Source organism: Pseudopipra pipra, chromosome 16, assembly GCF_036250125.1.
Source record: "Pseudopipra pipra isolate bDixPip1 chromosome 16, bDixPip1.hap1, whole genome shotgun sequence".
NCBI classification, from domain to species: Eukaryota; Metazoa; Chordata; class Aves; order Passeriformes; family Pipridae; genus Pseudopipra; species Pseudopipra pipra.
The window spans coordinates 2,660,652-2,675,341 of NC_087564.1; the positions used below are offsets into that span (position 1 = coordinate 2,660,652).

Genomic DNA, 14,690 nt, shown 5'->3' on the forward strand with positions numbered 1-14,690 from the left:
GTTCTTGCCTGGGATATGGCAGTGAAAGAGGGGAGGGAAGGAGCCCCTCTGGCTGTGCCAGGCTTTGCAGTGGGAAGAACCCTCATCCTTCTCTGAGCAGGTTGATGGTGTTTGTGGGATTGGGCTTTACACTGGAAAGTGGAGAAAACAGGAAGAATTCATCAGAATGGAGCAATACTGGAAGGAGCTGTCTCTTACTGCTCCCTGCCCCTTCTCTGGAAAACAAGTTAAAATGGAATTATCTCCACTGTAATGATTTATTCCAGGTTTTTGTTTTGTTTTGTTTATTCCCCTGCTCCTACTGTTGGCAGTGACCCTCAGTAGTACAGGGAAAGACTGAATTAGCAAGTATTTTCTGTGTCTTGTGCTCTTTTATACTTGTGGATTAAAAACTGTACAGACTTATCTGGGAAGCACCGCTCATTTTAAGCTTGGGGGGTGGTTGGTTTGTTTGTTTGTTTTGTTGTTGTTTTAATTTCCTTGTGTTTTGCTTTTTTCTAGGAAACTACTTTGCAAGTCACTTCTTTATGGGAGGTGAGAAGTTTGACACCCCTCACCCCGAGGGCTACCTGTTTGGTGAGAACATGGATCTGAACTTCCTTGGGAATAGACCTGTTCAGGCAAGTCCCTGGGTTCTGTTTTACTCTTCTGTTTCCTGCCTGTTTTGGAAAACCTTGTGTAGGGCTTGTAGAGGAGGATGGCACAGACCTAAGGGGGTCCATGCTGCTTGGGGAGTGTCATTCCAGTCTGTTCAGATCCAAGCTGAGTTTTCCTAAGCAGTATTCCCCTTCTAGGCTTATTTTCACTTAGGACAGAAGGAATTAGCAAGTGGGGGAAGAAGGACAGGGACTCAGGAGCACAGAATTTGAGACTAATTCTGCCTGCCTGCCTGAGCAAGTGTAAAACAGGCTGTAGAGAAGGCTGGGAAGCAGATCCACCCTCAGAGCCTGAACTTCCCAAAGCTCCTGGGTGTATTGGATGGCTTGCAGCCAGTGTTCAACATGTGCTGTTCTCTTTCTAAATGAGTGGCCTGACTGGGTATAGGGCCGGGTTAAGACAAATCTTGATATTTGGTGTGTTTCAGTTTGCTTTGTAACCTCAGTGGGCAGCTCAGAAAGTCTCTCCTTCTCTCCTTTAGTTTTCCCAGGTGGAACATAGAGGTATTTCTGTGTCCACAGATGTCTGTGAGACTGTGAAAAGCTGCTTGCTCAGGTGCTTGTTCTTGAACAAGGCATAGCACCATTGTGAGGGACAGATAGGAGTTCATGCAAGTGTTATGTTTTGGATTTCTCTTGCCTCTCAGAACTGCTTAAAAAGAACCAGAAGGTAACAGAGTAGGAGCAGTTTGGAGTTGTTTGCAGAGTGCTGGAGAGGAAAGGGAAAAGAGCTGCTTGCTTTGCCAGCTGTTTTCCTAGTTGTTTCTGCAACTTCAAAACATGGAAATGAAAAATTGAAGTTGTGGTTCTCCTCAGAAAAGCCGTGACCATTGTTTAGTTTATGTTTGTAGTGCTGGGAGGCAGTTTGGGGTCACCCTGGTTTTACAGGTGGGGGAAACTGAGGCAAGATGACTCAGAGTTTGAATTGGAACAGTGACAAGAACATTCTGCTTTCTGAGTTCCCCTTCAGGCTGTGTCATTGGTCTTCTCAGCACCACAGGCAGTTACCAGGACTCTGCAGGGCAGGACAAGGAAGAACCTGGAAAAGTCATTATTCAAGCAGGAAGTGTAGTTGGGCAAGAGAACTAGCAAGGAGGGAAATTGTTTTGGATGTATCAGTGCCATGCAGGCCTGAGGGTTGCTCACACATCCCCATGCACTGCCTGTGGCTGCAGGGACTGACCCTGCAGGGTTAAATTACCTGCATGTCTCAGCGTGGGTTTCCTTGCTGACATCCCAGCACTGAATTTCATCACTTCTCCAGAGGGGAGTGTGTGAGATGCCATTAACACCATGGGATGTTTGCCAAGTAGGTTTAAGAGGAACCTGTTGTGGAATATAATTTGCCTATGTAAAGTTAAAGCCCCTTGGCAGCTCTGATTAATCTTCAAGGAAAAAAAAAACCCACACTTGAACACAGAGCAGCAAAACTGCTTTCTGGATGTGGGCCCATTTCTTGCTTTGGAGTAAGGGAGGCCTTGCCTCCTCATTTCTAAAGAAACATGTGTTGGTGGTCCCTGGGCCCCAGCAGGCAGGTCTGGAGCTGTACAGGTTGTGATCACCACAACAAGCAGTTCCTTTGCATTTCCCACCAGAGATTCTGTGCCCTGTAGGGAGAATTACAGTCTGAAGCATTAATGTCCCTATTTAAAGGACAATCTGTGAGAGAAGGTTTCTTGACTGTAGAATGGAAAGAGGCCCCCTATCCCTGTCTCTTTTCTTTTCCAGAACATTTGCCCCATTGTTTCAGAATAAAAAGAGTTTCCCCCAGTAATCCAGGGCTTCTCCGTGCTGATTAGCAGTCAGATCACTGTTTGCATGCTGTAACACACATGAAAGAGCTGCATTTCTTCTGCTCAAGCTGCAGGTGGTTTCTTTAGTGGAAACAAAAGCTTGTGAGGGCAGTGCTTTCCTGACTGGGAATTCAGGGTGCAGAACAAGAGCTTGTGAAAATGCTCCTTCTTAAAATGTGTGCTCCCGATTGCTGGGCCAGGGCAGAATTTTCATCCTGAAAAATGCTTGATTTATCTGTGCAGTGGGTTGACCCTGGCCAGATGCCAGGTACCCACTAAAGCTGCTCTCTCCCTCTGCAACTGGACAGAGGGGAGAGGAAAAAAATACAGCTAAGGATTCATGAGTAGAGATGAGAGCTGGGAGAGGTCAGTGACCAATCACCTTCATGGGCAAGACAGACTCCAAGTGGGGATAGTACTTAAATTTATTCCTAACAGGATAAGAGCCAAAGAGTGAGAAATAAAACAGTCTTAAAAACACCTTCCCCCCACCCCTCCTTCCTTCCATGTTCTCCCTCCCCCCCCCAGAGGTGCAGGGAGTGGGGGTTATGGTCAGTTGTTGTTTCTGCCGCTGCTCAGAGAGAGGATTCCTTCCCCTGCTCCCGTGGGACAGTCCTGGATGGACCTCTCTGGTGTGAGTCCATCCCTTGGGCAGCATTTCTTCCCAAACTCCATGGGGTCAGTCCCTCACGGATGAGCTGTACTGATGTGGGTCCCCCACAGGGGCCACGAGTCCTACCCGGGAAAAACCTGCTCCAGCCTGGGCTTCCCTCTCCACAGGCTGCAGGTCCCTGCTGGGACCCTGCTCCATCTTGGGCCTACCACAGAGTCACAACCTCCTTCCTGGATCCACCTGCTCCAGCCTGGGCTCCCCCATGGGCTGCAGGGGGGTCTCTGCACCCCGATGCTCCCCCATGGGCACAGGGGCACAGCTGCCCCACCCTGCTCTGCACCACAGGCCACAGGGGCTACAGCTGTGGTGCCTGGAACACCTCCTGCCCTTCCTTCTGCACTGACCTTGGTGTCTACATTGTCATTCCCATGTTCTCACTCCGCTCTTCCCTGGCTGGAATTCTTTCTGCGCAACAACCTTCTGTTCCTAAATATGTTATCCCAGAGGTGTTACTGTTGCTCCTGACTGGCTCAGCCTTGGCCAGCGGCAGGAAATCCGTCCTGGAGCCCACTGGCATTGGCTCCACGGGACAGGGGAAGTTTCTAGCAGCTTCTAAAAGAAGCCACCCCTGTAGCCCCCCCCCACTACCAAAACCCAGCCACAGAAACCCACTGCAATCTGTAAATAGAATTTGCTATTGCTGTTCCTTCTGCTGCACCGAGTACCCTGAAAGCTGGACGCTTCTTGATTTGGGTAAATTGCATGCCAGGCAACATGCTGCTACCTTTTACAGTATAATAACAGGAGAATTATTTGCCTTTTTGTTCCAGTTTCCCTATGTAACTCCAGCTCCACATGAGCCAGTGAAGACGCTGAGGAGTTTGGTGAATATCCGCAAGGACTCTCTCCGACTTGTGAGGTACCAACACTGCCTGAACCTTTCACTTTATTCAACCCAGAGCCAAAATGTATTGATAAGATTTTGGAGAATAGCTGACTTCCAGATCCTTGTTGCTAAATATGTCCAGAGGTTCCTGCATTCCGTTGCGATTGGAGCTTTCAAGTGGTTTATGTGCTCCTTATCCAAACAATCTGTGTTTCCAAACAGGACCAGTGAGGTGTCTGTCTTTGCAGGACAGACTGGAGTGGTAAACAAAGCCCTGAAATCAGAATGGAAGATATTAGTCGGGTCAATAAACCCTACAGACAGATTACTTCCTGCATTCCTGTGCAAGAAGAAGACAGAAAGGAGCTGGTTCTGAAGCGAGCCACAGGCCAGGAAGATTGATTGGTCTAGAGTGAAACTTCCTCAGGTTTCTCCTGCTGCCAAGATAAAGTTTGGTCCCAGTGTTGTTTAGGTGGCTTGTGTCCCTTGCACAGGGGGAGGAGGTCTGGATAAGTCATGGAGATCTGTTACCTCTCACTGCTCCACACCGAGATCCAAACCAGCATAGCTGGATTAAACGCTGGCTCATGCTGGGATCCACAGCTGCCCCCTTTCCAACAGATGGCTGAGGTGCAGGGCCCAGCATACAGTGCTTTGTTTGGGTCTGAGCACTGGGCACATGTCCAGGCAGAGCATTTCCCAACGATCCTGGAGTTGCACTGGATTGTGTATTCCAGGCTCAGGGCTGGAGCTCTGGCAGGGCTCCAGCTGCAGCTCCCAGCCAAGGTGGCTCTGGGAGCGTGGATGTAACGTGAGCAGTTTGAGTCATAACCACACAAACCCCTCAGCTTGGTTTTATGTGAAAACTGAAGGATGGTTTTGTTTTGGTTTGTTGGGGGTTTTTTGTTTGTTTTTTTTTTTTTTTTAAAGAGCAGAACCTGTGGTTCCAAAACTGATTGAACAGGAAAAGAGGGAAGAACTTCCAAAAAAGTAACTATTGATAAACAGCTCTGAATGTTGTCTGGTTTTTGAGCTGAGGGGTGAAGTACTTCTCTAGGAAAAAGTTGCTTTCCTCACACGCTTGCAATGGAAAGGATATTTGGTTCTCCCTGCAGGCATCCACATTAGCAGTGTAGCATCTCTTAGAAGCCAAATGGGAAGTGGCTTTTTCCCTGGGAGTGGCCTTGCTGTGAAAGGAGCAGTTGTTGAGGTTTATTACATGTAGTCCTGCCGTTCTGCTTTCTGTGGTCGCACGTCCCATTCTCCCAAGCAGAGTTGTAGCTCTGGACTATTTGGAATGTAATGAACACACACCTTGACAGTGTCCAGGTTTGCATCCATCTAATTCCTGGCACTATCAGTTCTTTTTCTGCCTCACAGGCTCTCACAGGCCCTTGTGCTGCTGCTGTTCTGTCAGTGCTGACAATGACACTGCCAGCATGACTCGATTTAATTTTGCACTGATGTAGACCCAAAATGGGATTTTAATTGCCAGTCCCCAAGGGTACATTCTGTCTTGTGCTTTTCTCCTGTTCTGGGCTAGATGCTTTTCCTTCCCCTCTCTCTGCACATAAGGACACTTTGTGCCCTCTCCAGCTTGGCTTCTTCACAACCAGTGGTTGAGGTTTGCACATTCTTTCCAGAACTATTTAATTTACCACATCCTCCACCCAATAAAATGATGCTGAGATGAATGTCCAGGTGTAAGGTAGGGTCTGATGGTAAAGTCCTCACAAGCTTTTGGTTTTCCATAGAATCCCAGCATGATTTGGGTTGAAAAGGACCTTAAAGATCATCTCATTCCAACTCCCTGCCATGGGCAGGGGCACCTCCCACTATCCCAAGTTGCTCCAAGCCCCATCCAACCTGGCCTTGGATACTTCCAGGGCTGGGGCAGCCACAGCTTCTCTGGGCAACCTGTGCCAGGGCCTCACCACTCTCACAGGGAAGAATTTTTTCCTAATATCCCATCTAAACCTATTCTCTCTCAGTTTGAAGCCATTCCCCCTTGTCCTGTCACTCCAGCCCCTTGTCCCAAGTCCCTCTCCAGCTCTCCTGGAGACCCTTTAGGCACTGGAAGGGGCTCTAATGTCTCCCTGGAGCCTTCTCTTCTCCAGGTTGAACAACCCCAACTCTCTTGGCCTGTCCTCATAGGAGAGGTGCCATGGAGGAACATGGGGAAACGTTCACTCTGGACTTCCTGCCAAGCTCTGACCAGACAAAATTCCGAGCTTTGCCAAATCCTGAATATTTACAGTAGCTTTGGAGAGAAACAGTAAACCTGTGGGTATTGGTGTTGAAGTTCTGAGTCTTTGACATCTCATGTGTTTTCTGTCTTTGGAGAAGGGCAGTGGGAATTTTGCTGTTAAGCATTAACAGAGAAAGACTTCCTTGTGACTGTCTTGTGTCCCATGTTTGGCCTTAGATCAGAAGCTTTATTTCAGAGCTGCAGTACTTGAGGGGCTGGTACTGGCTGTTCACTGTTTCCCTGGAAGCACTTCCAGTTGCAGGAGGAAGATCAACTCATTGCACAATGTGTTTTGTGGAAAAGTTGCACTGTGGGACAACCTCTCTGCTTCAGGGTGGGCTCTGGGATTTGTATAGCATCATGGAACAAAAGTGTTGAAGGAATCAGCAGCTGTAGTGGTTTGGGAATGTGTCTGAAGCAGCAGGAACATCATGGAGAGTAATGAAACCATTGAGTGTGGCCTGAGAGGTGACCAAGGGGAGAGAGGTGAGTTGCTGTGAAAGAGAGAAAGGAAATCCCTTCTCTTCCCTCTCCAGCAGAGCAGAGATAACCTTGATCCTTGGAGCTGTTCGTCCCATGGTGGAGGTGAGGGGCTGGGACTGCCTGCTCTGCAGCCCTGGAGGGTGTGAAAGTGGGCAGAGCTCTGCAGAACCCCCAAACAGTAAAGCCTCAGTTTGATTATGATCTCCCCTGTGAAAGTCAGTGCTATAGGGGTGTCACTAGTTCTTCCTTTATTTAATCCCTGCTCTAACACTGGGTGATGCAGATCTCACAGTACTAACTCAAGCAATACTTAGTGTTTATCCCACATGTCTACTAAGTTGTTGGCCAAACTTTTTAATCTCCTCCAAGGATGGAATTGTGTTCGACTTAACATAGTTCTAAAAAATTGTCATGGCTGCTGTTAATGATATGTTTATGTTTTAATTCTTTAACAGACAAACAAAAAGTTCCAGCATTTCCATTGTTTTATCCAGGAGTGATGTCAGACCGGGTGGCCTCGGCTCCCTTGGTCATCCTGCTTTGCCTTTTCCATCAAAACGTTGGATCGGCTCTTTGTTCCCAAAGGTGGTCAGTCTCTCTGCTCTGTACATGTGATTGTGAAGGCTCTGTGATGCACCTCTGTGCATGGCCCACAGGCACACCCAACAAAGTCACTGGTTCCTAACTGTGCATGCATCTGTGACCACCTCACATCAACACTGTCTGTAGGGCTTGGCCCAATGTCCACTGTAATCTTCAAGTGCAGGTGGAGACAGAAGAGCTCTTGTAGCACCTGAACCACTCCTGAGCCACCCCCTTGTCTGCCACGTCCCTTGCAAAGAAAGAAGGAATGCAGAATGTGTGATTTTTGTCATGTTACTCCCCTGATGTTACATCCCACCATTCCTGCACCTTAAGGTGGGACATGAGATGTCTCTGCCTCTCAAAGTATGCTCCAAAGTAGCCTTTGCTTGTTCCTTGAGCCAGTTACCAGCTGGCAGAGCTGCCTGTGCAGTCTTTTCTCACCTCAACTCCTTGTTCTGTGGCAGGTCATAGAATCCTAGAGTGGTTTGGGTTGGGAAGGACCTTAAAACTCATCCCCTGCCATGGGCAGGGACACCTTCCACTAGACCAGGTTGCTCCAAACCCTGTCCAACCTCACCTTGGACACTTCCAGGGATGGGGCAGCCACAGCTTCTCTGGGCAACCCATACCAGGGCCTCAGCACCCTCACAGGGAAGAATTTTTTCCTAATATCCCATCTAAACCTATTCTCTGTCAGTGTGAAGCCACTCCCCCTTGTCCTGTCATTACAGGCTCTTGTTAATAGTCTCTCTCCATCTTTTTCTGTGGGCTCCCTTCAGGTCCTGGAAGGCTGCAAATGATTTTCTTACCCTCCAGCAGCAGGACGTTGGATAGGAAGATACAAACCCAGCCTTGCTGTGACTGTCACCATTTAGGGACGTGTGCCTTGTCCCCTGTTCCACTGATGCTGTTCCAGGCAGACAGGACTCGGGCTCTCTGACTTCCCACGTATCCTCCAGGAACCTTCTCTCCAGGCACTGCAGTTGGTAGTGGCCCCTCAGTGGTTTCCCAGGGCAACAGATCTATTATTCTAGTCTGGGTTTAACCCCTTTTCTTCTTGGAAGGACAGAAGCACATTGTGAGTGCCTGCAGGGAGGTGCAGAGCTGAGACCAGGAGGGTGATCTGGGATGCTTTCTGTGACTTCCTGAGAAGATGAAACAGGCAGTGGTTGTACTAATGACATGTTGCTTCTGACCCCACCCCAGGTCTCCCACCTTGTTACCAGGGGCTGTTACAGGTACCTTGGTCTGTGTTGTCCATCTGTAGCTCACATGTGTGCTGGGCATCTCTGTTTAAAACCTCCCTGTGCATGAGGTGGGTCTGTGAAGCACTTTCCTCAGTGCTTTCCTGCAAGGGTACTGGTTTTCCCTCCCTGCTTCTTCTGGAAGAAGTGGCAAGTCTGTCGTAGCCTGGATCCTCCTCTGCCAACCTCAGATGAAGAGAGAGCAGCAAGAGATAACTCACAGAAACTTGTGCTGCTTTTTTGACACATACAACATGTGAGTGGATTGTTGCCATCTGTTCTTGGGTCAGACCAGCACAAAATGTTGATGCTCCCCTCTGTGTTTTCCAGGCAAACCTGCCCTGCTGCCTGGACTGTTTCTTCTTTACAGCCTTCAAGGGCCATGATTTCATTCTTTGAATGCAACCAGCTTGTGTGAAAATACCATTTTGCTCTGTACTGTGTATTTCGTCCAGGCTGCTGCAGGTGTTCAAACTCTCAATTTTGGGGATATGTCTTTTTTATACTGGCATGTTGGGTGTACTTAGCTTGATTTGCTGTTCTGACCTAGGTGAACCTCTGGCAAAAGTCTTGTTTGGAGCTCTCCAAGCCCTTCAGACAGGAATGCTGTGTGAGCTATAGTGGTTCACTGGGGTTACATTAGTGCAAGTACATGTGTTGGGTATTTGATTATATCGCTCTTAAATTTTATTTTGCACCTTTTATGTTAAATTGCTGAAGCTGAACATTTCATTCTTGTTCTGTGTGGTGTTAAGTAAAATTCATGCTGGAACCCTCTTAATTAGGCAGCAGTTATTATATGTCAGTGAACTCAGTAAATAACGATTCCCTTGACAATTTTTAGATTGAATTATGGAGGTATGCCTGGCACATTTCTGAGTATTTTTGACAGTACAGCCTATTCATCCAGGCTGTTTGATGAGGGGAGAGTCTGACTGATACTGTGAAGTCAGAAATAGTGCCAAGCTTTTCCTGAATAGTTCAGCTGCTTGGCTTTGACCCAGGAATCGTGGCAATTAAGGTACACTAATAAACAAGTGGAGCTGGAGCTGGGTGACGAATTGAGTGCTGTTAAATCTCTCAAAGTCAACCTGCTGCCTCCACCCTTCCCACACAGTGCCTGAGCTCACTGTGGTACCTGTGGTCCTGGGGTTACACTGGGATTTGAATGTATGTGTAAGAATGTGGTGCTGCCCTGCCAGTGAATCACATCCATTTGTCTGTTGCTTTGCTTTTTGAGGCAGGGAGATTTTGGTGTTTTCAGCTGGAGAAGAGGAGACGGAGGTCAGACCTCATTGGGATCTGCAGCTCCTCCCGAGGGGCAGCAGAGGGGCAGCTCTGATCTCTGTGTGAGCAGAAACAGGACCCAAGGGACTGGCTGGAGCTGTGTCAGGGCAGGGTCAGGTTGGATCTCAGGAAAAGGTTCTTCCCCCAGAGGGTGGTTGGGCACTGAATAGGCTCCCCAGGCAGTGGGCACAGCCCCAAGGCTGCCAGAGCTCAAGGAATGTTTGGACAGTGCTCTCAGGGACAGGATGGGATTGTTGGGGTGTCCTGTGCAGGGCCAGGAGTTGCACTTGTGGGTCCCTCCCAGCTCAGGTTATTCTATCCTTCTGTGATCTTCTCATGGTGTGTTGTGTTGGCTGTTTGTTCCAGGATCACTGGTCTCCCTGGCCACTCCTGGCACACTGTAACTCACTACTGGCCTGTGGCCATAGCTCACTGCCCTGGATCTTGCTTCAAACCTCCTTCTTCACCAGCTTTGTGACCTGCCTTTTCCTGCAGCAGGGAGGAGTAACCCTGGGCAGTGGTGATCACACCATGGGGTCCAGTTTGCAGTAGCCCACAGCCAAGTCATGGCTCACTTTTGTGTTAATTGAAATAACTTCTAAACTCATTCTTGTATTGGTTATTGTGTGTCTGTTGTACAGTTGGATGGGTTAATTTTTGTTCAGACAGTAAATAACTGCAAGCTCCAGTCCTTCACAGCATCAGAGCTTTAGTTGATCATTTATACATTTAAAGGTATTTGAAGTTCCTACATCCAGATGCTTTCCAGGCTGAATATCATCATCTGTGTGATACTGCAGGTATCTTCTGTTGAGCTTCAGGAGTTCTTTGTGTTACAGAAACCTTGGTTTTTTGTGTATCAGGCACCATTTCATTTGCAGTGTTAAAAGAATTAGGTTTTAGATTTCTCATGCCCGTGCAGGACTTCTTTAGCCCAAATACTGAGCCTAATATGAAGACTTAAATGGAAGGAGAATGTTGCTTCTCCTCAGGGTTTGACATTCAAGATTTCCCTTTCTTGTCTCATTCTGTGTCCTGGCATTGTAAGGCTGGGTGAGATCCCTCAACACCATGAAATCTTGGAAGAACCTTCCTCAGGGGAAAGAATGGAGATCTCCTGGGAAGCCTGAGGTGGAAGCCCACGGTGCCTTGCCTGCCCCAAACACCTAGTCTGGAGTACTCTTGTCCTGACTTCCAGAGTGATCTTGGTGATATCTCCTAAATGTTTAATCCTCTGGCACTGTCTTTCAGGTATAAAGATGATGTTGACAGCCCTACGGAGGAGAACGGGAAGCAGAAGGTCCTGTACAGCCTGGAGTTCACCTTCGATGCAGATGCCCGTGTTGCCATCACAATCTACTGCCAGGCCACAGAGGAGTTTGTTGGTGGCATGGCAGTGTAAGTCTTGGGCTTGTGGGCGTGTGGAGGGGCACAGGAGCTCTGGTGAATGAGCTGTCAGACATTAGTCACCTCTGAGGCTGTGCTGCCACAGATGCTGGGGAGGGAAATCTCCTCCTTTTCTGTTTGGTTTTATGTATTCTGATAACTTATTACTTTCACTTCCCTCACATAGACAATACCTTGTCTTGTTCCCCTTTTGGTTTGGTTTTAGGGTGTAGGGAAAGTATTCTGTGTGCAGCAAAGGAGAGGAACTCATAATTGTGTGTTCTGTCAGCAGGATGTGCTATGAAATTAAAAAAAAAATCCCTTCCCTTCAAATCCCACCCGTTTTTTCCCCAGATCACCTAATTCACTGCATTTCTGCATGTGGGCCACCAAAGTAAAGTTCAGTCTGACATTTACAGAGTGAGTCTGTAGAATTGAAGCCCTCCCAAAGCCCCTTTTGGGATAAATGGCCACCTCAACGCAGGCTGTTGGGAGATGGGAGAGGATTTACTCCCTGAAACCCCATGTTTCCTGCCAAGTACACCTTGGGTTAGCTGTGAAAAGAATGGTCAAAATGTCATCTGTGGGGTCTTTCTCATATCCTGGTAGTACATCCCTGCAGATTTTAAACCCTTTTAATCTAAATCAGCACATTTAAACCATTCCAGTCAACACCATATCCCATGAAGAACTTCCTCTCTATGTTAAGAGCAGAGGTGGCTGGATGTGCTCTGCCTGGTGTGAGTTGGGTACACGTGAGCTGCTGGTATGGAATGGCAGACTTCCAGTGGCCATGGGACAAGGGATTCCATTTGCTCCATGGGCAAAGGAAGGTTCAGGCTGCAGAAGCTCTTGGCTTCCTCTGGTAGAGGCTTTTGGCTGAGCAGCGGCTCTTGGACGTGGTGCTGATGGCTTCTGCAGTGATGCTCTGGAGCTGGGGCTGAACTTATCCTCAATTGAAGGGATCTGCAGAGGTTCCAGCAGGGAGAAGAATGTATGGCAGGCCATAAAATGGCTTATATGTTTGAGGCAAAGTATAAATATCCCACTAATGTTCAATGAACAGTGTATTTTTAGAAATGAGACAAGCTCAATTCTCCAATTCACATATGCATTCCTTCAAACTGGAGGATATCCTGATCCAGAATGTTCCCTTCCCTTCTTCTGTTGAAGCCTATGGCTACCTCTGTTTTGGGGAGGTAATAAATGAGCTCCTTTTAAAGTGCTTGGAAAATATCTCTTGACAAACTCTGAAAACACTTTCTGTTTAGATCCAGCTTTTCCTGAGCAGAGCTGAATGCAGCAGGATGCCTTAGAGATCCTGATAAAGTTTCCATGTTCTGTCTCTTAGGTCTTTAGGTTTCCTGTGAATTTAGTGCTAGTGAAGGTGTTGGAATGGCAGCCTTGGAGATTGAAGTCCTCTTTTCCTAACACAGGTACAACGTGGAGAGGTGGCCAGTGTCCCTTGTGCTGCCCTGCAGTGCTCCTTGGTTTTTGACCTTAGAGGGAAACAATCCATGGGCTAATGGGGAGAACTGAGGGTCTCTATGGCCAGGGTGGATGTATTTACATTGCCAGACTTCAGCCACGACTCAAATCAGCAAGGCTTGGCTTAAATCATTGATTTTAATCTTGTTTTGCATATTCACCTGTTGGTTCACCTTGAAGGAGAATTTGTCACTGGTCATTAACAATGAAACATCCGCATTTACAACTCGGTGTCAGCTTCATGTCAAACCTTGTGCTACATTTTTTGTGCTACAGAATATCCATGTGGTTTAAAATCTGTTTTTTCAGGCTTATACTTTTCCATTTTACATCAAAATGGCAAAACCCTGAAGTTATTCTGAAAAGAAACATCTTTTATTCTTTTTTTAACCAGGCAGTGTTGGGCTGGAATTGCAGCTGAATCACCCAAGACCAGCAGTTTTTGCTCGTTGGTTAAACTGCTTGTGCTGGACTCTTAAGAGACTGTCTTGTCAAGTTGTGCCTTGGATAATAATTGCTTAATGGAAGTATTTTAGTTACCAGATATAACTGTTTCTGAACAGAGTGTGTTTTCAGTCCTCTGTAACTAGTAGCTCTCCCCTCAGAACTTGGTTGGTTGTTTGGAGGGGGAAAACACAGTTTCTGGTTCACTTAAGAACACGTTTTCCTGAAATTTAGTGCCATGCACTGAGCCAGTGACTGTCACCAGTCTGTTCTTTAAAGCTTGTGCAGCAAACACGAGCTACCCAATGGCTTTTAAATGAAATTTGAACAATTCCTAGGTAGAGTTTCTGAAAGGTAACACATCTGTCAACTTCAAAGAATTTTTTTTAAGTATGAATTTTTGATCCACCCTGTCCATGGTTCACTGAGAGAGGGATCTCTGTTAGATGGCAGAGGAGAAGCCTGTGTTCATGAACCCTCTGCATGAAACCAGGATCAGCAGTGATTTTCCCACTAACAATGTGTGGCTGATGGTTCTGTGCTGCCCTGCTGGGGTGGCAGCAGCCCCTGGTGCACTAAACCTTCTCAAAAGCCAAAGCACCCACATTCAGCTCTTGCTTCCACTGCTGGCCCTTTGTTTATTAAATCATACTTTCATGTCCCCATAGTACAGGAGTGATGAACTGTCTGTCTCTGCTCTGGAGTTCTCAGACAATAAATGTTACACAAGTGTGGGGTGCAGAAGCCAGGGAACCTTTTGGAAGGCATGATCCTGATTTCATGCAGATGTGTAGGTAATAAGGGCTGGGGGAAGTGAGATACAAATATAGACTTTATAAGCTGCTTTAATTCAACCCAGGCTATTTTCCCATGTGGAAGTGGCTCCTGAAGCACGTCTTGGGGCTAGTGCAGCTGCCCAAGTAGGCATCTCTGCTTCTCTGGATTTGCTGGCTGCTAGTAAAAACCTTTTGAAGCTCTGATTTCAGCTTTGCAAAGCAATTCTGTAAGGGCAGTGCTATAATTACTTTGATTTACTCTTTTCAAATTCTGGTGGAAAAAAAAAATCCGGGCTGCATTCTTAGAGCTCTGAGTGGAGCGAGTGCATTTTCAGTGCACTAACAGGAATGCAGCTTTCCCTGCCTGGGCTGGTAGATCTTCCTTTTCCTCAATTTCTTTTGGTGCTACATTCAAGGAACAGGCATGTGCAAAAGCTTTACTGCGTATAAATTCGAAACTTTTTCTATTGCACTTGATTGGGATGAAGATGCTCTTTAAAAAGAAGTACTTTTTTTTTTTTTCCACTCTCCTAAATCGATGCTAAATCCTAAAATGGGAGAAACTTTCTGGACCCTTGTGAAAAGCAGGAATTTTCTCCCATCCTGCAGCATGGCTCCTTAGAAGTGCTAAACAAGTTATTCCTGCTTCTCTGCTGGAACAACCACTGATCCTGATAGTATCAGCAATCCTTCCTGCTAGGAACGTGTCATGCAGTTTGGGGGGAGAGGAGGGAGGGGAGGTGGCTCTCCCTGAGCAGAGGCTTTGCTTGCTGTGGAGCTTCTGCTCACCTGAGAGCCACA

General features: G+C 47.3%; 1 protein-coding gene across 4 annotated transcripts in view; it reads left to right on the plus strand.

Annotated features, from left to right (window-relative positions):
• Positions 1–14,690, plus strand: part of MGRN1 (mahogunin ring finger 1) — a 52,963-nt gene that overhangs the window by 7,548 nt on the left and 30,725 nt on the right. For all 4 annotated transcript variants that reach the window (XM_064672641.1, XM_064672640.1, XM_064672638.1 and 1 more), the window contains exons 2-4: positions 502–620; positions 3,893–3,981; positions 11,047–11,193. In XM_064672641.1, coding sequence (XP_064528711.1) covers positions 502–620; positions 3,893–3,981; positions 11,047–11,193 — 355 coding nt within the window. The remainder of the gene's footprint in view (positions 1–501; positions 621–3,892; positions 3,982–11,046; positions 11,194–14,690) is intronic.